This window comes from Pantherophis guttatus, chromosome 2 (assembly GCF_059756535.1).
Source record: "Pantherophis guttatus breed Tessera chromosome 2, ASM5975653v1, whole genome shotgun sequence".
Classification (NCBI taxonomy): Eukaryota; Metazoa; Chordata; class Lepidosauria; order Squamata; family Colubridae; genus Pantherophis; species Pantherophis guttatus.
This window is the reverse complement of record NC_142064.1, coordinates 44440702-44466040: the sequence shown is the minus strand read 5'-3', so window position 1 is coordinate 44466040 and position 25339 is coordinate 44440702. Positions and strand designations below refer to the sequence as shown.

The following is a 25339-nucleotide window of genomic DNA, read 5'->3' as shown; positions in this document are numbered from 1 at the left end:
CAACCATCACTGTAAAAGTTGATTTTTTAAAAAATCACAGTTGGATAGATGACACTGAAAGAACTACTTGTTCTTCTTTTTTTAGAAGACATACCTTTGTTTCAGCAGGTTTCATAGTTGATGCCTTTGATGCAACAGCAGTCTGGGCCTGCATTAAGGTACAAAAAAGTGTGAATTAATTGTCTTTCATACACCTTTTTTAAAAAGTAAAATGAGGAACATTCCACCCCAATATAATACACTGCAGGGGTGAAATGTAAAATTTGTTACTACCGGTTCTGTGGGCGTGGCTTGGTGGGGGGGTAATGTGACTGGGTGGGCGTGGCCAAACTTTTTTTTTTAATTTTAACTTTTCAAAGCATTTTTTCTGCAAATGCAAATACTTTGCCAATCAGGAACACAGCTGGGATCGTCAGAGCCTTTTCAAAGCATTTTTTTAACCACCTCTTCCGCTGAAGAGATTGCAGAAAGAAATTCTTTAAAAGTCTCTCTGATGATCCCAGCTGAGTTGCCTGATCGTTTTAAAAAATGCTTTGAAAGTCTCTCTGATGATCAGGCAACTCAGTTGGGATCATCAGAGAGACTTTTAAAGCATTTTTTTCTGCAACCTCTTCAGCAGAAGAGGTGGTTAAAAAAATGCTTTGAAAAGGCTCTGACGATCCCAGCTGTGTTGCCTGATCGTCAGAGCCTTTTCAAAGCATTTTTTAAACCACCTCTTACCCAGAAGAAGTTGCAGAAAAAATGCTTTGAAAAGTAAAAAAAAAAAAAAGAAGCCTCTGATGATCGTGCGGCTCAGCTGGGCATGGTGGTGGTGGGGGAAGGCGCAGGGATTTTTGCTACCGGTTCTCCGAACCATACTACCAGATCGGGTGATCCGGTCTGAACTGGGAGCATTTCACCCCTGATACACTGTATTTCAAGCTATACTGGACCCCATGACAGATAGGAATGCAATGACAGATTTATGCAATGACAGATAGGAATGCAAAGTTCAATTAGTTCCAACAAGTTGTGTAACTGAAAATCATAGACAAACATTATACCAAAGGTACTCAGATAGGAATGGAGTCATTGCAACATAGTGCCTCTAATCCTCAACTGTCACAAGCCATCCAGAACAGTATTATGACATGGGAGGCTGCTGAGAGTTCCATAAGGACCAGAAGTGTTGCCCTCCCCCCTACATTCTGACAAAGTTAATAAAGAAAAGAAAACAGTGTCCTCTCCATTGGCCTGAATCCTGCTTAAAAATAGTCTAGATGAGGTATTTCCCCCGACAATGTTCTATAGTTGTTCACCAATTACTGTCTTAATAACAGTCCAAAAGGAAAGATTAGAAACCTGATAATCATTCCTTGTGTTAGAAGGGGATGCATCACAAATCTCATTCTATTCTAGTCATATTCATTGCTGCTGTGCAACAAAAATTGATCTATTGGGGTCTGAACGAAACAGAAACCATATTTTTGTGCTCAGCTCAGGAAAAAAAAACAGCCTAACTTGAAAAATTCCATCAGAACATTTCCAATTGGCTGGATTCCAAAACAATAAAACTCAAAAATTGAATTTGTAAAGAGAAGATTAGAAATTCTTGCTAGAATGTAAAATCCACCATAGATTACTTTGCAAAACAAAATAGCATGATCTGCCAAAAAAGAATCCATCCCCGTGCAATACATGTGCAATTCAACTCTGCTAATGTTTATTCCACTGCCCATTTCTAAAAGAAAGTTGAAGCACACATAACAGGACTTATTGTTTTAATAAGCAATTTAAATACTTCCATAAAATTTGGAGAACAGGTTGTCATTTGAGTACATGACAAACTGAAAGCGAACTAAATTTGGGAAATTCTGTATATCACTAGTATAATCCCAGATAGATTGAATTATTATTCCATTAAATAGTCTATACCAAATGGCAGTTAAATTCATGCACTGAACCAAACCACTTATTTAACCACTTAATGTTATGTGTAAACCTAATCATTATTTGGAAGGACAAGGTAAACACTGAACACCTAAAAAAATTTAAAGCAGGTCATGCTAACTACATATTAAATATGACTCTAGAGCAGTGTTCCCCAACCCTTCCGGCTGGGGCCTGGCATGGGGGGAGGGGGATGGTTTTGTGCAAAGAGCAGATGCGTACATGTGTGCGGGCATAGTTTCATGGAGCTGCACGCACCAGTGCCCCCCCACTTGAGCAAGTAAGGTTCCATCCATCGGTGCCCGCTGCTCACATGAGTTGCACGCCATGCACACCAGCCCATCACTCATGCAGCCCAGTTGCTAATAGTCCCACTCTGGTTGTGGGCCACAGCCCACAGGTTGGAGACCCCTGCTCTAGAGGAAATGGATTATCTGGACACTTTTCAGTCAGAATTCAGGCCAGAATATAGAACTAAGATAGCCTTGGTGGTGCTTATTGATGACCTGTGACAAAACTAAGATATGGATGGTGCAGGCATCCTGACCATTACTGATCTCTCTGAAACCATCAGCCATGGATTCTTCTAGACTGGCTGAAGGGAGTAACAATGGCTAATACAGCATTTTAGCAGTTCTCCTTTCTGTTAGCTAATTCCAATCAGAATGGTGAGGGGGAGAGATTGAGTCTGAAAGCTCTGCTTTGGAAAGGGCGGTGTCAGAGGACCCAATACTCTTACCCACCACTTAATACCTAAATTTGGTTATTGGAACAGTCCTTCATCAGTTTAGAACCAAGTATCCTTAGTGCATGAATGATCTTCAATATTCTGCTGACCTTTTTATAAGGCCCTAAAAGCCTGGCTCTGTCTCTGGGCCAGTTGCTACAAATATATGCAAGGACCCATTTTTTGTTTGTATTAGTGATTATGGATTTATTTTCTCAGCTGCTGTGTATTTAAATTTTTGTACTACTGCAATTGTTTTTACTTTAATATTGTTCAACATCCAAAGTCTATTGTTGAGAGCATAGCCATACAAATTATATAAATAAATCTGTTTACCAAGTAATGATGTCGGGGTTTCATGGGGAGGAACAGACTGCATTCAATCATAATAGTTTTGAGGGGCTGTGGATTTTTGGATCTTCTACCGTGTTTCCCCGAAAACAAGATTTTTTGAACCCTGAAATAAGCGCTTGGCCTTATTGCCATGCGCTCAAAAGCCCGATTGGTCTTATTATCAGGGGATGTCTTATTTTGGGGAAAACAGGGTAGTTCTGGGGACTTTCCATCCTTGACTCTTAATGCAGTAGCATTCCCCCATTCTGGACTAGTGCATAATCGGGGAGTCTTCCTGGAACTCTCAGCTCCTACTTGGGCAGCAGATGGCAGCTGTGGTCATTCATGATTTGATCACCTTGCAACTGGAGTATTACGATGATTAAAAATCACTCAGAAACTATAGCTGGTCCAGAATGCAATAGCACAAGCACTGATGGCTAGTGCTCCCTATTCCCATAATATTTGCTTCATCAGCTTCATTGGTTACCAGGAAACTTTTTGGTATACGGTAGTTCATGGTGGTTTTATTTCTATAAAGCCCTATATGTCATATGACTAGCCATCTTCCATGGTTCCTACCTATACTGTACAATATGACACAGTGGAGTGCTTCGGGTCCTATTGATTAAGAAATATAATCTAGCAAGACCCAGAAAATAGCCTTTCCCTATTGCTGTGCCTGCCTTATTGCATCCTCCCTTGAGATTCACTTCACTCCCACCTTATCCACTTTCGACAGAACTCCTCAAAACATGTCTCTGGCCTCATGTGGTGAGCTCCTTTGTTGGGATCCTCTGTGGTAATGTGAAGATTTTGTTTAATTCTTCAGGATTTTTTTTGGTGTTTTTTTTAATATACATTTCTTCTGTTTTTAATTTTCTAAAACTGCCCAGAGTCATTTTTGGAGTTGAGCAGTCTCAAAACTGGATAAATTATTAACATTACAAGAGAGGCTGAAGAGAGGAAGACGGTATTCTGTCAGCACAAGGGAGACACTCAGCCGTATAATAATTGATCCTGTTGCTTAACTTTAAGTAGGAAGGAAATCTAAAATCAGCAATGGATGCATTTAGTTCACATTGTAAGCTTTATTGAGTGGAAGAGTTAACTTTTAAAATGTTTGAACAGAAGCACATAAATCACTAAAAATGTTCACTGATCTATTGTTTCTTCACAATATTCACCACAAAGGTGGGTTGGGAGGAGATGGGAGTGGGAGGCTTGCTTAACTATTGCTGTTCTTTAGCTGCTTATTTAGTATTTAGTATTTAGTAGTATGAATTGCTTTATATATCTGAAAAGGAAACTAGCAATTTGTTTTGTTTTGTTAATACACAGAGGAAAAGAAAGGACAGGAAGGTTTGTTGAATCAATTCCTATGAACTCATGAAGCCTCTGTCACTCTCCCAATCAACTCCAGGCTATGATTCCAGCAAGTAGAAAGGTCAAAATGAAATAAATAACTGCTTCTTCCCCACCAATCACATGATCAAATTTTAAGAAAGAATTTCAGAAGAAATTACTTTCTAATTTTAAAATTGTAATCATGCAATCCTGCATGAATCACTACAGCTGCAAAGCTACAATACAGAACAGCTGGTGCATTGAAATCACAAAAAAACACATTGTCACAAATCCCCTAAACTCGAAGTTTTACAGATCTCAAAAGATTTGTCAGGAAAAAAAAATGTAATCTCAAGACATTTAGAAGAAAGGATCATCTTAAACAACCTGATAAAAATGTAAATATTAAAGTATATACAGTCACTGGGCTTGTACACAAATATAAAGAATATTAGACTTAAGCACATTCAAACCAAAGACATTAAAATTTAATGTAGTTTCTCCCCAAAATACTTATCTACATCATAGAAATAAGGATCTGGAGAAGAATGTCCTCTATTTCTGAATTCTGATGTAAAGACATCTACTTCTTTTTCCTGGACCTGTCCTGGTTTCTGATATTTCCAGTTGTTTATCAAGACAACTCGGGAAATGGAATAAACATCCTCTTTCTTGTCGCCGCAGTTCTGCCCCTGATTTTATTTCTAAATAATTTTTATTGAAGAGATATTTTTATACAATAAAAACTAAAGAAATGTAAACACTGATTTTAAAAGAACAAAGTTTTTTTTCCTGAGAGTTGAAGGGCTTTTCATGACAGACATTATACTTCTCCCAATATTTACTCTGCTTCAGATGAAGAAATGAGTATGAATGAGTAGTCTAAGAAGCTGGCTATCATTTTTATGAATGCAAGATGGCATTATAAGCATTATGTACAAGAAATCATCCAGCCTAATTTTTAAACATATTATTATACACCAGCCACTAGAAATAATGTTGGCTGTAGCATATTTTCACTACATCGATGGAGAGCCCTATTCACAAAAACATTTCAAGACTGTAAATCTGGGATCAAACCGTCTTTCCAATCTAGAAGAACTATCTTTTTATACATTTCTTCATATAAGATCCATGTTTTTTAAATATAATTCAAAAATAAATCTATTAAAAGATTGACTTTATGATAACAAGATTGCAAAAAGGATTACTGAAATATTTTACAGTATTAATATTTGGAGCTTTTGCATATTCTGTAAATCGCTGTTTCTGAGGTGATGGGCAGAAGAATCTCACTATGCAAATTAGCAGATCTTGATATTCCAGCTTTATAGAATACCAAAACAATGAAAAAGTAATGTGACTGAAGAGTCTTGTTGGTGCAGCAGACTAAAATGCTGTTAAGTAGCACCAGCTGCCTGCAATTACTGCAAGTTCAAATCTCACCAGGCTCAAGGTTGACTCAGCCTTCCATCCTTTCGAGGTAGGTAAAATGAGGACCCGGATTGTGGGGGCAATAAACTGACTTTGTATAAAAAAAGAACACCACTTGGGGGGGGGCGAAAGCCCTACTAAGCAGGTATATACAAAAGTATGAAGGCTATTGCTTAAGGCATTGTAAGCTGCTTTGAGTCTCCAGAGAAGGGCGGCATATAAATCGAACCAATAAATAAGTCCAGTTACATAAAATTTCAAAGTGAAACAAATCATCTGGCAGCAAACTTAATATTGTCTACTTTGATTATACTCTTTTTTTTAAATTATTGTTGGTTGACCATAAAAAAGCAGAAGAAAGCACAGCTCTGACTCTTGAGGATCACATACTGAAACTAAAAAGTAAATATGAACGTATTGCTTGGTAACCAACAATAGCTGAATGATTCATAGCTAAATAGAATTTGGAGAGACTCTGGCATGTTTTGAGGAAGGCACACCCAGATATAACAGAAGAAAAAAAAACCTTCCTGACTGCACTGAAAAAAAGAGGGATTTCATGTATACTGTAGAAAACAGCACTTTATGAAAAGCAGGAGTGCCCAGTGGTTAAAAACTACATACTAATACAATCTACCTATTTTTGCATTAACTCATAGGCCAGCTATGAGGATTCATTAGAAATCAGGAGGCTATGAGAGTTCTAGTTCTCCCTGCAGCAATGAAAGCCAGCTGCATAACTTGGGCCAGTCATTCTCTCAGTTCAACCCATAACATAAGATTTTTGTTGTGGAAAAAATAGGAGGCAGGAGCATTAGATATACTCCCTGCATTGTATATATTTAAAAAAGCCTCAAAATAAACAAATAAAAATGCCTCTCCCCAAACCTCGTTAGCTTCTGTGTATATCACTAAAAGGATGTATGAAAGGAAAAAAAAGTTTTACATTAAGCCCAGTTCAACAGCCTTCCTTGGATTGTTCGTCAAAACACATTATTATTATTATTATTATTATTATTATTATTATTGTTGTTGTTGTTGTTGTTGTTGTTGTTGTTGTTGTTGTTGTTGTTGTTGTTGTTGTTATTGTAATTAATTTAATTTGTATACCACCCTTCTCCAACAGGACTCAGGGCGGTGAACAGCCACGGTAAAAACACAACATATAAAATTTAAAAGCAGTTTAAAAACATTAAATAATTTTGGCCATCTATTTAAAATAACCCAGTTAAAACCAATTACAAATTTAAAACCGCAAGGATGGGGTCAAGCCAGCCCAGCTAGATGAAATAGATGTGTTTTCAGGGCCCGACGAAAAGTCCGGAGGTCTGGTATTGTGCGTATCTCTGGGGGTAGGTCGTTCCAGAGGGCAGGTGCCACCACAGAGAAGGCTCTCCCCCTGGGGGTCGCCAGCCGACATTGTCTGGCCAACGGCACCCTGAGGAGGCCCTCTCTGTGCGAGCGAACTGGCCGGTGGGAGGCTATTGGCGGCAGAAGGCGGTCTCATAATACCCTGGCCCTAAGCCATGGAGCGCTTTAAAGGTGGTCACCAACACATTGAAGCGCACCCGGAAGGCCACAAGAAGCCAGTGCAACTCGCGCAGGAGAGGTGTCACATGGGAGCGCCCCATTGTTCCCATAATCCCCCGCGCGGCCGCATTCTGGACCAACTGGAGCCTCTGGGTGCACCCCAAGGGGAGCCCCATGTAGAGAGCATTGCAGTAGTCCAGGTGGGAAGTGACGAGTGCCTGAGTGACTGTGCGTAGGGAGTCCAGATCTAGAAAGGAACGCAACTGGCGTATCAGGCAGACCTGATAAAAAGTCCCCCTGGCCACGGCCGTCATATGCTCTTCTAAAGACAGCCGTGTATCCAGGAGGATGCCCAAGTTGCGAGCCCTTTCCGTGGGGGCCAATGATTCACCCCCAATAACCAGTGATGGCACCAGATGGCTATATCGGGATGCCGGAAGCTACACCACTCGGTCTTGGAAGGGTTGAGTCGGAGCCTATTTCTCCCCATCCAGGCCCGCACGGCCTCCAGGCACCGGGACATCACTTCAAGGGCATCGTTGGGGTGGCCTGGGGTGGAGATGTACAGCTGAGTGTCATCAGCGTACTGATGGAACTCCACCCCAAAGCCACAGATGATCTCACCCAGCGGCTTTACATAAATGTTGAACAGAAGGGGCGAGAGAACTGACCCTTGGGGCACCCCACAAACAAGGCACCTCAGGGTCGACCGCTGCCCCCTGCCAACACAGATTGCGACCGGTCAGAGAGGTAGGAGGAGAACCACTGCAAAACAGTGCTCCCCACCCACAACCTCTCCAACTGGTGCAACATGATACCATGGTCGATGGTATCAAAAGCCGCTGAGAGATCTAACAGGACCAGGATAGAGGAGCATCCCCTATCCCGAGCCCTCCAGAGATCATCCACCAATGCGACCAATGTCGTTTCTGTGCTGTACCCAGGCCTGAAGCCGGAGTGGAGTGGATCTAGATAGACAGCTTCATCCAGGTACTGTGGAAGCTGCCGTGCCACCACACTCTCAACAACCTTCGCAATAAAACGAAGGTTGGAGACTGGACGATAGTTAGCCAAAACAGCGGGATCCAGAGAGGGCTTCTTGAGGAGGGGCCTCACCACCGCTTCTTTCAAGGCGGCCGGTAGGACACCCTCACTCAAGGAAGCGTTAATAATCCTCTGGAGCCAGCCTTGTGTAACCTCCCAGGAGGCAGCACCAACCAGGAGGGACACGGGTCCAATAAACATGTGGTCATGTTCAGCCGTCCCAGAATCCTGTCCACATCCTCGGGAGCCACAGGATTGAACTCCTCCCAGATAACACTCTCAAGACCTGTCTCAGTCATCTCGTCTGGACTTACCCAGTCAGAGGCCAGGCCTTCCCGAATCAGAGCGATCTTGTCATACAGATACTGCACAAAATCCTCAGCTCGACCCTGCAAGGGATCATCCCGCGCTCCCTGATGGAGGAGGGAGCGGGTCACCCTAAACAGGGCAGCTGGGCGATTATCTGATGACGCAATAAGGGTGGCAAAATAGCTAGATTTTCCCGCTTTTATCGTCACTAGGTAGATCTTAATATGAGACCTCACCAGCGTTCGGTCGGATTCGGAACGGCTGGTCCTCCAACCGCTCTCCAGGTGTCTTTTCTGGCGCTTCATCTCCCTCAGCTCCTGGGAGAACCAAGGAGCTAGGTGAGTTTGGTGCCGGGTCAGAGGCCGCAAAGGCACGACGCGGTCCAAAGCCCCAGCGGCCGCACTGTCCCAGGCGGCCACCAGGTCTTCAGCTGAGTCATGAGCCAGAGTCTCAGGAAATGGCCCAAGCTCCATCTGGAACCTATCAGGATCCATCAGGCGCCTGGGGCGGAACCACCTGCCTCCCTGCGGCAGGGTGTAGCGGTTAGAAAGTCAAGTCGAAGGAGTGAGTGATCAGACCATGACAAGGGTTTGATGACTATATCACCTGAATCAAGGCCACTTGACCACTGACCAGAGATAAAAACTAAGTCCAGAGTGTGCCCGCCCATGTGAGTAGGGCCCTGAATTAACTGATTCAGGTCCATGGCCGTCATGGAAGCCATGAACTCCCAAGCCACCTCAGACATTTCACTGATGGATGGCAGGTTGAAATCCCCCATGACCAAAAGTCTGGGGGTATCAACCGCCACCTCGGCTATGACGTTAAGCAGCTCAGGCAGGGTCATTGCCACATGGCAGGGAGCCAGGTATGTGATCAACAAACCTATCAAGTAAGTTATGTTCCAACTGGCTAAAATTGAAAATCGTAACAAGTATTCTAACAGTTTTGTTCTACGTTTAGAACAACATTTTTAAAATGTTAAGTGTTTTGTCCTGAAATTAAAATATTTGAATAGGTGTCCTAAGATACAAAAGTTGTCACTTTGGAACATTTTACATAATTCTGTTATGTGTCCCTTCTGAAATATTTAAGGAAACTGAATTCCCAAAATGGTTGGCTAGGCCTTTTAAGGAGCTGCACTAAAGAAACCTTAATGACAAAGGAAATGACTGTAACTGTGCTCAGAAGAATTTGCACCCTCCTGCATGTAAAACAACACAATCCAAACCAATCCTTTCCTCATGAACTGGAACCACTCCTAAAATTGCCCCTCCTAAAGCTGACTGAGAATTCTGGGTTGAAATTTCACTTTTCCATTTTTGCTCAAATGGAAACATCCTTTCTTTGCTTTGGGAAATGTCAATCTAAACAATTAACTTGAGAAATATACTATTTCTTTGATTCAAACTAATAAACTAGGAAAATATTCCTCTGGCATTTTAACTCTTAGCATGGAAATAGAATTTGTGGCCTACTATCACATGCAAAGGATATCTTAAGGGCGGAACCTGGGGAAAGCAATGAATTTGCAGTTTCCATAAAGAAAATTACAGGAATACCTTTGAACCCACACTGATGGCAGCAAGAATACTAGAAGTTTTTCAATTATTTCTGTGAAAAGTAGAGTGGGGAAGTATTAAAATTACTACCAGATGAGATTTGTAAGTCCTTCTTTGATATAGTTACTGTGATTTACGGTGAGGACTAAATATAAATTATATAAATTCTTCTCCCCCGCCTTAAGAAAACGTTTCCAGAGTTTACAAAGTCTCATTTTCAATTCTACTACACATTTTGTCATGGGCAGGTAAACCTGTATGTTTTTTTTTTAAGTTGCTCTTTCCTGCAGTGTCACAGAGTTGCAAGCTCTATTCACTATGCCATATCAAACCCGCAGTGCCCAGAGAAAGAGAGATTTAATATTCTGCATTTTTAAAATTTACCATTTAATCTTCCTTGCATGGAATATGTTCACTACAAGGAAATTTGAAATCACAGGAATCAATTTCCTAGCTTTCTCCATCTCATGTCCTACATATCAACTAAATATCTCATTTATTTTTCTACTAGCATACACAGTTGACTTATTTAAAATATAAGATCTCTTACTGATGTCTTATTCCATATTTTAAGAATATACAGAATCCTACAAATGTATCCAGACACGCTGGGATTATAATCCAACCTTGTTGGGAATTTTGAAACTTGTAGTCTCAAAAAACCTGGAAAATATGAGATTCAAAAAAAAACCCCTAATAAAAAAATTGTATATACACCTTTTTCCATACCATACTAGAGTTCCATAACCCTCAAGAGAAAGTCTGAAAAGAAAAAGGGAGAGTAGTAAAACTGTCATCTATAGCAGAGGTCCCCAACACCCGGTTCGTGGACTCACACCGATCTCCGGCATGCCAGAAAAGAGGCTGCACAAACCAAGTGACACCCTATCTGATGGATGCAGGCAGCACGTGAAACCAGACCCTCTCTGGTCCACAGAAAAACCTCTTTCTACGAAACCAGTGCCCAAAAGGTTGACCTAATTCAACTACTGTACAGAGAGAATGATAGTCTGATTCCAATGAATCAGTGGAACAATTTAATGGTGCCTCAATCTTGCAACATAACTGTGTTGTGTTCAAACAGGTTTCATTGTTGCATTTAACATAGATTTACAACTTCAATGTAAGTGGACCCAATTCTCTTTATTAGTTCATGAATAAAATAATTAGAGAAGCAATATTATTGAACTATCAATTGCCATAGGATCTGGGAAAATAATGCTAATTAAATAAGGCTTTGGTTTAAACTAACCTAGAACAAAACAGTACAACTCAAGTTACCACTGATGCATAGTGTCAGGAAAAGAATTTTGCACAATCCTAAAAATATTCCTAAATTGTACCTAATGAAACTGAAGGAAAAAGCCCCATCAATGAGTAACCCTGAACTCCAGAGTCACATGATGCTTTCTGAATCTTGAAAGTGGGGTCCCACTGAAAAACCCAAGTTGTGCATCATTGAGTTGTTCAGGACATTATTCTGGCCTTCAAACTGGGCCTTGATTAAAGTTAGTATTCTCTCAATGGAGCAAGAACTCAACATTGGTCATAGTACCTACCTAGAGTTGTATAGTGGTTCAGGAATATCTCAAGGGCTATAGGTTCCCTATGGTTAACTATAACATTTTAGAATAAAATAATTTTAATTCTTAATCTGAAAAAAGACACAAATCTGTCTCTGATGAAATTTTGCTTTCAACTTCTTTCACATTCATTTCTACAGAATTTTCATTGGAATAATTCTATAAAATTGCCTGCAATTGATAAACAAAACAACTCCTCCTTAAAAGTTATTTTTAAAGCATTTTCTTGTTTAGCATAAATGTATGTTACAAATAACAAAAACTTTAAAAGATCTTATTTCAATAAAAACCATTCACTTGGCAACCCTGGGCTCAAATTTCTAAAATTACAATTTTCAATTCAATGAACTGAGGAAAATATAGCAATAAAACCCTTATCACAGTTTAATGTGTATCTAAGTAGTACTATATGCCACTGTATTAAATAGATTGATTTCCACATAAGTATTCTCAGGACTAAATTCCAATTCAGGTCAACTAACTCCAAACCTCATAATCAAACAAAATCATTTCCTAATATATGAAATGATAAACATTTATTAAATTAAGGGGGATAGAGAATACGATATAGATAGCTTAGCAACAATTTGTTTTGTTAAGGAACAACAGCAAATAGCATTGCAATAAATGCTACCTATGGGTTGTAAGGGCAATAGTTACTTAGGCATGTTTCAACAAACATATCCTGCCACTCAGATGACCACACCCTGAAAAAATGCAGTCTAAATATTGAGAACCAGAAATGAATTTTTAAGTGAATTCTGTGGAAGTCTTATAAATTTATTACTAATAATATTTAGATCTGCAGAGCTCTTGTTCTGCTTTAAAGAACTTTCAAGCCACTGTTTTCATAATATCCTTCCTGGGGGGCTCAGGAAAAAAACTGTCAAGCAACTCTTGAAAAGGAGAGACCCAACCAATAGTTTAACAATCTGTTACAAATCCTGGAAAAAGCACTCATTTACTAAATGAGTCTCAAACCTACAAATTGAAAGATCATGTTTCTATAATATAGACAAGTGCAGTCTCAGAGAAGAAAGGAGGAAGTATGGTAGAACTAGCCCAGAAAATTGACAATCACACAAACATTCCGGAAAAAGAGTACTCACACTATACAGCTCATCAATTCTGCTCCAAGTTTTTGATGTAGCCTGCTCAGATCCTTAGCACAATTTTGTTTTTCTTACAGTGCTTATCAGGTCTGCCTATGACTACAGTTTTAACATAGTCTGTGGCATTTCAAAATAGTACAACGAAGCCAAACGAACTGTTTCCAAACTCCCTCTGCCTACAGCCGTTCTGCTCCACCCCTCTTATGAATATGCTAAGAAGCTGCGTGGTTGACAGCAGCTACTGAGTCAGGACAAAAATAAACCCAACAATTAATGCAGTCAAATAGAAAACATTTCCTAAGCCAAATATGCTTACTCCACATCAGTAATTTTAGTGCAAAAAGACTGCAGTTATCCCTAGATGTTGGTATTGCTTAGCTTGTAGGATTTATAGAAGCCATTGTAATTTTCAGACATAGTAGAATTACCAAATGTACCAGGAGTCGTAGACGTGGGAGCATTAATAAATTATTTCCAACTTGTTTGTTTTTCTAACAGCAAGAGAAGCACTATATATACACACCTCAATTCTGCCCCCCCCTCACTCTACCCCGATAGCAGTTATTAAGGCACAAAACAGTACTCAGCAATTTTTATTCACTGGAAGAAGCAATAAACTCAAAAATATTGCAGTTTTTTCCACTATGATTCTTCCTTGCTTCATATTTAAAGTAAGATGAAATAGTGTAGATAGAATACACCATTATTAAGTGCCTTTTAAAACAAATATTATAGATATTTAAACAAAAACATCTGGATATTTTGAATTTGATCAGACATTTATGCTAATCCAGAGCACATAAGATCATTTCATTTTAGAAACACAATAAAACTAAATACATATTAAACAGTAAGTCATGTATAACATGTTTTTTGTAGTACTCTTTCTGGCCCAACAAATTCTTAGGCTTGGACAATGCTAACGAACACTGATGATTTTTGGACATAAAACTAAATTATTAAAAACGACTCTAATTACCTTCACACATTGCATTAAGCCAAAACACAAAGAATCATGTGACATGTGGAACTCTATAAATTTTATAATAAATAGATATACGTAGGTAGGTAGGTACGTAGGTAGGCCTTTTTGGTTGTTATTTTGGTTTGGTATGCGATGTGAATCTAGCTACTATATAGTTAATTCAGTTTAGATGAGCTACAAGAAGAAATTAGAATTTTTTCTTTCTTTACAATAGCTTGACATACTAACCATGCAGAATCTATGGTCAATATGAATTATGATTTGTGTGTAGACTGTCTCAAAATACAAGCAGCAAATGTTAATCTTCTCTCTGCAGACATTCAAGCTTCACAGCACTATCAGAGCCAGCCAAATTATTTTGGCATCTGAGCCAGAACTTCTACAAGCAACTTTTAACCTTCCTAGCAGTAAAGTATAACGATAAACAATAGCCTGCTACCAATTTTCTACAAAACTGAACCAGCTTCATAACCTGAATGTCCAACTATTTTTTAAATATATCACTATTTAGGACTTCAGTGGCATATTAAATTGTGAATAGTGGCAATTGAAAGCATAAGATCTCTGTAATACAAGAGCAAACTCAGAGTTCAACTTTGGCTCATTTTCACTGAGAAATCATGGTTTGGTAACATGCAATTTTGGAACTGACTATACCTAAGTCTCAGAACACAAAAGTTCCCAAGCATTTCTGGTTAAAGTAAATATAAGTATTATGTATTCATTGACTTTATAATATTTCCTGCTGTTCTATCAAAAATGAAATCATGTCACACAAAACCTCAGAGTTCTGCTTTTTGTAATTGTACAGGCAGAAAAGATCAATGATATATCCAAGCACCCATCTTTCTTACTTTCTATAAAGCAATTGATATAAAATAGGTAAACAAAAATTATTATATTATACTATCTGAGTTACATCTACTTAGCTATAGTTCTTAATATACTATACATTGATTTTAAAAAGCAGAAAAGCAGAACATTAAACCTTAGAATATTTACAGACTGAAATTAGACCAAAATAATTTAAATTTTAAGAAACACTCCAAAATAACTTGTGGAAAAAGACAAGAGGATTACAACATTAAAATATTTGAAGATATATTTGAGATAAGGTAAAACACTGACAGAAAATATGATCAACACAAAGCCTCATTTACAAATTACAAATTATTGCCAAACATCAATATTAAAGCCTTGCATTTAGAATCTGTCAATATTAATCCTACTAACTAGTTTAATTTAGAGATTTCAATAAATGATTTTGCACTTTTCTTAATTTTCATGACCTCAGAAGTTCTCTACTTCTTTGCAAAAGCAGCAATCTGTTACAGTAGCAGCATCATAAGCATTTAAAATGATAGGTAGATATTTTGCTTTTGGGAAGATTAATAGATCTACAAACAGGTAAATTACCTTATTGACTGAAGAAACTCTGCTGGTCTGGCTTTTGGGCGATTCAATATTGCTAGTATTTACAGTTCTCTTCTGTAAAGAAAAAAAAACAAACAATTAAACATTAGCATTTTAACATAATGGGAGAAATGCTTCAATAGAGACACTGAATTCTATTTCCAAACTTTATTTCCCTAGTACATTATAAAAATGCCCTTCTATACGCAATATCTTTATGCAATTAAATTAGTGTCCAAAAAGTGCTTGGAGCATTCATTTGGAATCATGAATAGAAATTTCTCAGGCAATGCTATTTTGGGGGTGCAAAAATGTATGAACGTATTATGATATTCTATCATATTCCTGTCACAGATGAATCACAGGTTTATTTTGCGATTATGAACTGTAGGTATTTGTCTTCCATCACCTCATCAGAACAGAATGTAGTGAAGACAAAGTTAAAGATTTTTCTAACTTACATCTTTAAATTGTTATAAAACTATGTGTGTCTGTGTATAACAATATTATATAGTTATTTTAATTTATTTATTTATTTATTTATTAATTTAATTTGTATACCGCCCTTCTCCCGGAAGGGACTCAGGGCGGTGAACAGCCAAGATTAAAAAACATACAAATGCAAAAGTTAAGATAATTAAAAGAATTAAATCATTGGCTACCCAAATTTAAAACCCCAAATCCATAAAATTTAAAATCCCAATTAAAAACCATTTAGGCTAGGCCGGCTTGATGAAATAAAAACGTCTTCAGGGCTTTACGGAAGGCCCGGAGGTCCGGGATCAATCGTATTCCAGGAGGCAGCTCATTCCACAGGGCGGGTGCCCCCACAGAGAAGGCTCGCCCCCTGGGGGCCGCCAGCCGACATTGCCTGACCGACGGCACCCCGAGGAGGCCCTCTCTGTGAGAGCGTATTGGCCGGTGGGAGGTTATCGGTAGCAGCAGGCGGTCTCGCAAATACCCTGGCCCTAAGCCATGGAGCGCTTTAAAGATGAGAACCAACACCTTAAAGCGCACCCGGAAGACCACCGGGAGCCAATGCAGCTCGCGCAGGAGAGGTGTTACGTGGGAGCGCCACGTCGCTCCCATAATCACCCGCGCAGCCGCATTCTGCACCAGCTGGAGCCTCCGGGTGCTCCTCAGGGGGAGCCCCATGTAGAGAGCGTTACAGTAGTCCAGGCGTGACGTAACCAAGGCATGAGTGACTGTGCACAAGGAGTCCCGATCCAGAAAGGGGCGCAACTGGCGTATCAGGCGAACCTGATAAAAAGCCCCCCTGGCCACGGCCGTCATATGCTCTTCTAAAGACAGCCGTGTGTCCAGGAGGACGCCCAAGTTGCGAGCCCCCTCTGTGGGGGTCAGTGACTCGCCCCCAATAGCCAGCGATGGCACCAGCTGGCTATACCGGGACGCCGGCATCCACAGCCACTCGGTCTTGGAAGGGTTGAGCCGAAGCCTGTTCCTCCCCATCCAGACCCGCACGGCCTCCAGACACTGGGACATCACTTCGAGGGCATCATTGGGGTGGTCTGGGGTGGAAATGTACAGCTGAGTGTCATCAGCGTACAGATGGCATCGCACCCCAAAACCACGGATGATCTCACCCAGCGGCTTCACATAAATGTTGAACAGGAGCGGCGAGAGGACCGACCCTTGCGGCACCCCGCAAGCAAGGCGCCTCGAAGTCGACCTCTGCCCCCCTGCCAACACAGACTGCGACCGGTCAGAGAGATAGGAGGAGAACCACCGCAACACGGTGCCTCCCACCCCCAGTCCCTCCAGCCGGCGCAGCATGATACCATGGTCGATGGTATCAAAAGCCGCTGAGAGGTCTAACAGGACCAGAACAGAGGAACAACCCCTGTCCCGAGCCCTCCAGAGATCATCCACCAATGCGACCAATGCCGTCTCCGTGCTGTACCCAGGCCTGAAGCCGGACTGGCACGGATCTAGATAGACGGTTTCATCCAGGAACTGTGGGAGCTGACGCGCAACCACACTCTCCACAACCTTCGCAACAAAGCGAAGGTTGGAGACCGGACGATAGTTTGCCAAAACGGCCGGGTCCAGAGAAGGCTTCTTGAGGAGGGGCCTCACCACCGCCTCTTTCAAGGCGGGAGGCAAGAAACCCTCTCTCAGAGAAGCATTTATGATCCTCTGGAGCCAGCCTCGTGTTACCTCCCGGGTGGCCAGTACCAGCCAGGAGGGGCACGGGTCCAATAAACATGTGGTTGCGTTTAACCTCCCCAGGATCCTGTCCACGTCCTCAGGAGTCACAGGGTCGAACTCATCCCAGGTAACATTCTCAAGACCAGCCTCAGTCACCCCGCCGGGATCTACCCAGTCAGAGTCCAAGCCTTCCCGAATCTGAGCGATTTTATCGTGCAGATACTGTGCAAAATCCTCAGCCTGCCCTTGCAAGGGGTCCTCCCGTGCTCCCTGATGTAGGAGGGAGCGGGTCACCCTAAACAAGGCGGCTGGGCGGTTATCTGCCGATGCAATAAGAGCGGAAAAGTGGTTACGCTTTGCCGCTTTTATCGCCACTAGATAGGTCTTAATATGAGACCTAACTAGTGTTCGGTCGGATTCGGAGCGACTCGCCCTCCAACCACTCTCTAGGCATCTTTTCCGGCGCTTCATCTCCCTCAGCTCCTCGGAAAACCAAGGAGCCGGGCAGGTTCGGCGTCGGGTCAGAGGCCGCAAAGGCACGACTCGGTCCAGAGCACCGGCGGCTGTCCTATCCCAGGCAGCCACCAGATCTTCAGCCGAGTCGTGTGCCAGAGTTTCAGGAACTGGCCCAAGCTCCCTCTGGAACCTATCAGGATCCATCAGGCGCCTGGGGCGGAACCACCTGGTCGGTTCCGCCTCCCTGCAGTGGGGTGCAGCGGTCGAAAGGTCCAGTCTCAGGAGAGAATGGTCCGACCATGACAGGGGTTCAATAACTATATCCCCTATATCCAGACCACTCCGCCACTGACCAGAGATAAAAACCAAGTCCAGAGTGTGTCCTCCCGCGTGAGTGGGGCCATGAATTAATTGTGTCAGGTCCATGGCTGTCATGGAAGCCATAAACTCCCGAGCCATCCCAGACGCCCCACCGGTAGATGGCAGGTTGAAATCCCCCATGACCAAAAGTCTGGGGGTATCAACCGCCACCCCGGCAATAACGTTGAGAAGCTCGGGCAGGGCCGCTGTCACGTGGCAGGGAGCCAGGTACGCGATCAGCAGGCCCACCTGCATCCCATGGCCCCACTTCACCAGGAGAGACTCACATCCGGCTATCTGAGGTACAGTGGCCTCCCTCGGATCAAGACCTTCCTTTATAACGACCGCCACCCCCCCACCCCTGCCCTGGGCCCTTGGCTGATGGAATGCGCGGAAACCTGGTGGGCACATCTCTACGAGGGGGACCCCCCCCTCTTGGCCCAACCAGGTCTCCGTAATACCTGCCAGGTCCGCACCCCCCTCCTGTATTAGCTCACAAATGAGGGGGGCCTTATTAACCACGGACCTGGCGTTGCATAACATCAGTCTAAGGCCTGGGCTCTGAGACTCTGGACAGCCGGGGAAATGAGAAGAGTCATGGGGGCCGAGGCATGCCACCGCTTGGAGATAGCGGGTGCGTGCCCCCACCACCTGATGTGGCCCCCTACTCCCGCCATATCTGCCCCTCCCAACCACGGTCCTGATAGAACTGCCCTCCACCCTATCCACACTGAGCTCCTCCACACCCCGCTCCCCGCCTTCCGTTCCATGCCCCTGTAACGGGCCTGACCTATGCCCCTCCCTCCCCACCCCCCGCCCTAAGCCCCTTAAAAGATTACAAAAAGACAATTTTAAAAAACCCCACAACCCCCTCTTTGCGGCATGCCACCTCTCGGGGTTCCAAAGCCCGTCATCGAGGTAGGCCCTCGATAGAGTGGAGGGCCAAGCCTGCGAGAGGGGGGAGTCTCGCAGACCAAGAAGCTCCGCTGCGGAATACATCTTGACCACAGAGGATGGGAGCAACCATATCCTAGGGGTCCATATAGAAGGTCCAGGGGAGAGACATGGAATGGGAGTCTCAAAAACATTTTCAACAGGACCGGTCCACTGTCCCCTCACAACAGAGGATGAAGTCAAGTTCCAGGTCGACCACAGTCCAAGGGGGGGGAAGGGGGAAGACCCAACCACCCTCTCACGGAGGTCCGATCAACCATTCGACCCCCTCTTGTGGTGAGATGGCAGCGATGAACCAATGCAGACAGCACAGCATTTAACACAGCTTAATTCTAAAATTTGCCACACCAAGGCCAAGAATATTAACAAACATTACTAAAACTTTGTAACTGGTGTTTTAGAAATACCATACCAAAATAAAAGATGTGGGGTTTTTTATTTTAAAAAAGTAGAAGACTAAACTGCATTATAAAATTACAAAGTTTCTTTTTTTAAAAAAAGACCCAACTTCTTTAAAAACAATAATGCTAATGATAAGCCTTTTTATTTTTAGAAATGACCCCCCAAAATGACCTAACTTAAATTGATGCCTTGCTCATACCACAAAGTGTTTACTTTCCAAATCAAGGAACAAGAATTGGCACAAAATAGGAAAAACAAGTTGAAAAGTTAAAAAATGCCCAAAATATTCAAACTTTATTTTAAAGTTATGTGTATATATTTTGGTCATTGTATAACTGATACTAAAAATGTAACAAGGAATGAAAAATGAAAGTTGTGAAAACTGTCTGAAAGTGGAATAGGAAAGAGAGTAGTATCTACTTTTATTGTAAATATATCATTCTATTCAATTTTGATGATAACTTAGCACTGTAAATTGACACTCATTCATGCATTCTGTTCTCTGAATGTTTGAGGACCTGCAGGTGAACACAATACCTTCCATTATGCCAGTAGGCTAGGAAGAAAAAGAACTTTAGGCAATGAGCTGACAAAGTCAGAAAGGATAAATTACAGCATCACTTATTCTTCAGGAAATGTGATACATTCTTATTTATCTAATAAAAAAGCAGAACAGATAATGTTGCAAGTAAATTGCCAACATCCAGGACAATTCAAAAATCAACCAAGTTTTAGAACAAACATCAGCTAGTTTGACTGAAAGGTCAGATTCCTGTTCTTTTGAATTCAGAATACAATTCTCTGTTATCATGAAATGAAGCTAAATTTCACTGCATCATTCAGCACTCCTGTCTTTGTATTTCTTTCCCACTTTTTGCTGCCTTCCAACGAGACGGCCATTTAGATTATGTTTCTTGAGATAGGCACAGGCACACCGTTAAGACTGCTGCAAAGATGGTTGGATCCACACATCATTCCTACTATAATTTGGTTTGGATTTGGCCTTCTGTAAAGACAATCATTGTGATTTGTTCAACTACAGTTTGGTGTGAGACTCCACCTAGTAAAAGGCACATAATCATACTAAGCTTTATAAAAGAATGATGATGGAAACCTGGAAGCAGTCACATTTCACCAATCTTAATCAAAGGTAACCTGAGCAGTACGTGGGATGAAATTATTAAAGTGCTATACAAGTAGACCTCAACTTACAACCACAACTGAGCCCAAAATTTCTGTTGAGTGAGTTTTATGATCTTTCTTGCCACAGTTGTTAAGTGAGTCACTGCAGTTGATAAATCAGTAACCTGGTTGTTAAGTGAATCTGGCTTCCCCATTGACTTTGCTTGTCACTAGGTCTCCAAAGGTGATCTCATGATCTTGGGACACAGCAAAAGTCATAAATGAGCCAGTTGCCAAGCATCTGAATTTTGATCACTTGATCATTGGGATGCTGCAAAGGTCATAACTGTGAAAAATGGTCATAAGTCATATTTTTCAGTCTCGTAACTTTGAACAGTCACTAAATGAACTGTTGTAAATTGAGGATTATCTGTACTTACAAGCATCCTAGCCTATATTCCTTAAAATTAGGCATGAGATTTGCTCATGCCTAAGGAAATATTCCTTAGGCATGAGTAAATCTCATTAAATGTAATATAGAACATATATACTAGTAAATCTGCTTAGAATTAATGGCAACAGAGCAGCAGCTTCCCTGCTTTAGCTCCTTATATTTTATTTGTTTTATCCATTTTTATAAATAGCTTAACTACATATTTTGTTATCTACTTTTATTTTAAAATTCTCTGAAAGAGATATTCTAAATCTCAGCAGCAAGTCCCTAAAAGGCTTCTTGTAAAGGCTTCTGATATGGTACAGTGACACCAAAGCAATGAGGAAGAACAAGAAACACAACTAGACTCTACTTAAACCAACAAAGTAGCCAAACATGGGTGACTACATGATGACAAGAAAACTAAGTAAAAATAATAATATAAATCTTCTCCATTCCATTCCTACCTCCCAAAGCTATAGTCAACTGGGATTTGGAAACAGAAATTGAAAAACAACAACTATTAGAACTCTTCTATACTTTGCATGAGGAATCAAACTTTTTGACTGCTATTTTATTCTCCTTGCCATTAATATATCTCTGAAGGAGAAAAAGCAAGTCAAATAATTAGCAAAGGAATTCACAACAGGCTTTGCTGTTAGACAATATCTGCAAAAACTGTAATTTCAATTTCAGAGACCATGTTTACCTCTACAAGCCATGATTTTTTTAAAAAAAAGCATCCAAGTACTTCTAGCATCCTTGACAAGACAATGCCACAAAGAAGAGGAAGTGAAGCTATTTTCCACCTGAGAGTAGGACAAGAAGCAATGGATAGAAACTAATCAAGGAGAGAACAACTTAGAACTAAGGAGAAATTTCCTGACAGAACAATTAATCAGTGGAACAACTTGCTTCCAGAAGTTGTGAATGCTCCAATATTGGAAGTTTTTAAGAAGTGGTTTGATAACTATTTGTCTGAAGTGGTGTAGGGTTTGTTGCCTAAGCAGGGGGTTGGACAGAAGACCTCCAAGGTCCCTTCCAACTCTGTTGTTCTGTTCTGTTCTGTTCTAATTCTAATTCTATTCATATTGAGATTTTACAAGAAAAAACTGGCACTAGTGAAACTTTAGAAACAGGATTAATTAACTCTTTTGAAGCTTTATCAACAAGAAGAAATCCTGAGACAATCTGATGAATTTAAATAAACACACCTGTTAGTGTAAACAGCAGCCAAACCTTTAATTGATCCGACATCTTTGGACTTCTCATCTAACAGCAATTCCACAGAAAATCATTATAAACCTTCTGAATACTGAAATCAAAGAAGAAAACAACCCATAGCTCAGCAAATCAAAATGTCCTTCTAGCCTGAAACAGCCCAAATCGATTCTAACTTGTTCAGTTTGTGATAATGACAATCTGCTTCATACTCTTCTATATGAGGATCTAGATCAGAAAAGAGGACAAAAGAAAGTTGCTATACCAAGAGTGCATTCTGACCAAGAGTGCATTCTGATCTTCAGCTTGCAAATCTGGTCAGGTCCAGAGATAGCAAATTAATTGATTTTAGCCCAAAGTTGCTGCCTAGTAATGATTCCCATTCTGATAACAATATCAATATAACATCAGTATGTCTTCCTAAACCCAAGCAAGAACATAACACTTTGAATATCACCAATTGACTCACTACTAAGGCTTATGGAGGTTACATCAAACCCATCTCTTGAAATATGGTTGGGTGGCATAATAAATTGGAGACTACCCATTTTGAACAACACCTGTCATTGTTCATTATGTTACAGGGATTAGTCAGACAGTGATTACAGGCAGTTCTTGTTGAGCAATTACAACTCAGTTGTTAAGCGAAACAATTGCTAAGTAACACTACAACTATGCTTATGATCTTACTTCAACTTTCCTTTGCTTTACAGATCTGTGAAGGTTGCAAATGTGAGGATTGGTAATAAAGTTACTTTTTCATCACTATTATGAATGGTGAATGGTTGCTAAATGAGATGATAGCTAAGCGAGGACTATCTGTCTATCCAAATTGTCCAGATAGATAGCTTAGGAATGCTACCTTAAATGCATAACTCTATTCAGGCTGACTCAATAAGGAAGCCCTGTTTTGATAAATTATTATAAATAGGATTGGAACTTGACTACCTAACCTACAATATAAATTAACTCTGGCAATACTGAGTGGCTTTGGGTATTGGGAGCGGCTGGTTCTAGCCATCTTTGATGCTGGATGGGATTGTAGCGCTCCAAACAGACCCCATGCACAGCCTTGGGAGTCTCCTAAACTCACTACTCCTGCTTGAAGAGGAGGGACAATCATGGGTAGAGAGCCTTTGCAAAAAAAATTATTATATGCTGGTTGCACCCATTCTTAAATTGAAGGGCTGTACTCATGGCCACTCAAACCCTAGTAACCTTCTAGTTGGACCATTGTAATGTGCTCTACATGGAACTTCCCTTGACGTGCATCTGAAGGCTTCAGCTGTTGCAAACTGCAACAATGTAAGAAGTAATGTATGCTTCCAGAACATCACATTACACCTCTGCTCCACAATCTGCATTTGTCCAGTTCAAGTTGCTGGCTTTGACTTTTGAAACCCCACATAGCGTAGGACCTGATTATCTGAGGGACTGACACTCTCCAATTACATTTGCCTGTCCCACCAGAACCAACAGGAAAAGCATGTTATGGGACTTGTTAACTATGGAACTATATCTGGAAAGTCCTAAACAGCAGGTTGTTGTTGTTTTGCCAAGGTGCCCCTTAATGAGCATCTTTCCCATTGTAGTGAGGCTCCATCCCTATTGACCTTCCAGAAGTCCCTCAAAACTTGGTTGTGCCATCAGGTGAAATACTGAGGCAGCTCCATTATTATTAATATCTACCCTTCACCTAATATTTGTTTTATTTTAGCCTTGGGTTTTGTAGTTTTTAAAGTTAATAATATGACTCCAGACTCAATAATTGTCAATAAAAAAGACACTGCAGTACTTTGAGATAACAGAATAGATGACAAAGATTTCTTAATGACTTGCCATCCCATTGTATGTGGAATGATGCAAATACACCAGACAGCTGAAGAAGAAAAACAGGCATTGGAAGAATATCTGAAGGACAGTGAAGAAGATGCACTGAAGCCAGTATACCACGAAGTCTTACTGATTATTGAAGAGACCAAACTGGCCTACAAGACCAAATGAAAAATAGAAAAGTATTACATGGCCAGTACACACACACACACACACACACACACCTCCAGTGGTGGATTTCACATTATGTTACTACTGGTTCGCCCCACGTGCACATGCTCGCTTTGCGCATGTGCCCAGCCTTAAAAACGTGCCTAAATAGGATAGCATTGAGCCAGGGTGGGTGGCGGGGCCCACCTGCGATTTCCGCTTTGGGCAGAACCGGGCAAACCGGTCCGAACCGGCTGAATACAGTGGTGGGTTGCCTCCGGTTCACATCGGTTCTATAGAAGCAGTAGTAAAACCAGCGGGAGCTCTGCCCACCGCCCCTGATGTCATCAAAATTGTGCAGAAGAGTGTGTGCGAGCAGCCCTGTTGCAAACCAGTAGTAAAGGTAAATAGAACCCACCCTTGGCTGAATACCACCTCTGCACCCCTCTAACAGGCAAAGGAGATAACAATAAGGCCTGGCAATGACCAAGAACAGGAAAGTTGAAGAAAGAGACAGAGGGACTAATTCTGGCTACACAAGACCAAGCCTAAAGAACAAAAGTATATAAAACCGTAATGGAGAATACAGCAAGAAACAGCAAATGTCCCTCTGCAAACAAACAGAAGAAACAGTGGACCATCTAGTAAGTTCCTGCAAGATCACACAGATTTGACAATAAACAATGGCATGACAAAGTGACAACAATGGAGTATCTGCAAGAAATACCATTTTCATACAAGCAAGAACTGGAGGGATCACAAAATATACAAAGTAACAGACCATGAAGAATTATTGTGCTCTGTGACTTTAGAATTCAAACAGTCAAGCACCTGATACATGAAATCCCAGATTTAATAACTGTTGATAGGAAAGACAAAAAATGTGAATAGTGGATGTTACAGTATCTAAAGCCAGCAGAATAGAAGAGAA

At 41.2% G+C, this 25339-nt stretch overlaps 1 protein-coding gene across 20 annotated transcripts in view; it reads right to left on the bottom strand.

Annotated features, from left to right (window-relative positions):
* Positions 1–25339, bottom strand: part of CAST (calpastatin) — an 81666-nt gene that overhangs the window by 40163 nt on the left and 16164 nt on the right. For 17 of the 20 annotated variants that reach the window (XM_034440719.2, XM_034440717.3, XM_087885903.1 and 14 more), the window contains exons 3-4: positions 15312–15383; positions 95–148 (exon numbers count right to left, since the gene is read on the bottom strand). In XM_034440719.2, coding sequence (XP_034296610.2) covers positions 95–148; positions 15312–15383 — 126 coding nt within the window. Of the gene's footprint in view, positions 1–94; positions 149–12907; positions 13116–15311; positions 15384–25339 lie in introns of those variants that run through there. The other 3 variants (XM_034440725.3, XM_087885916.1, XM_034440726.3) reach the window with 2 other exon arrangements.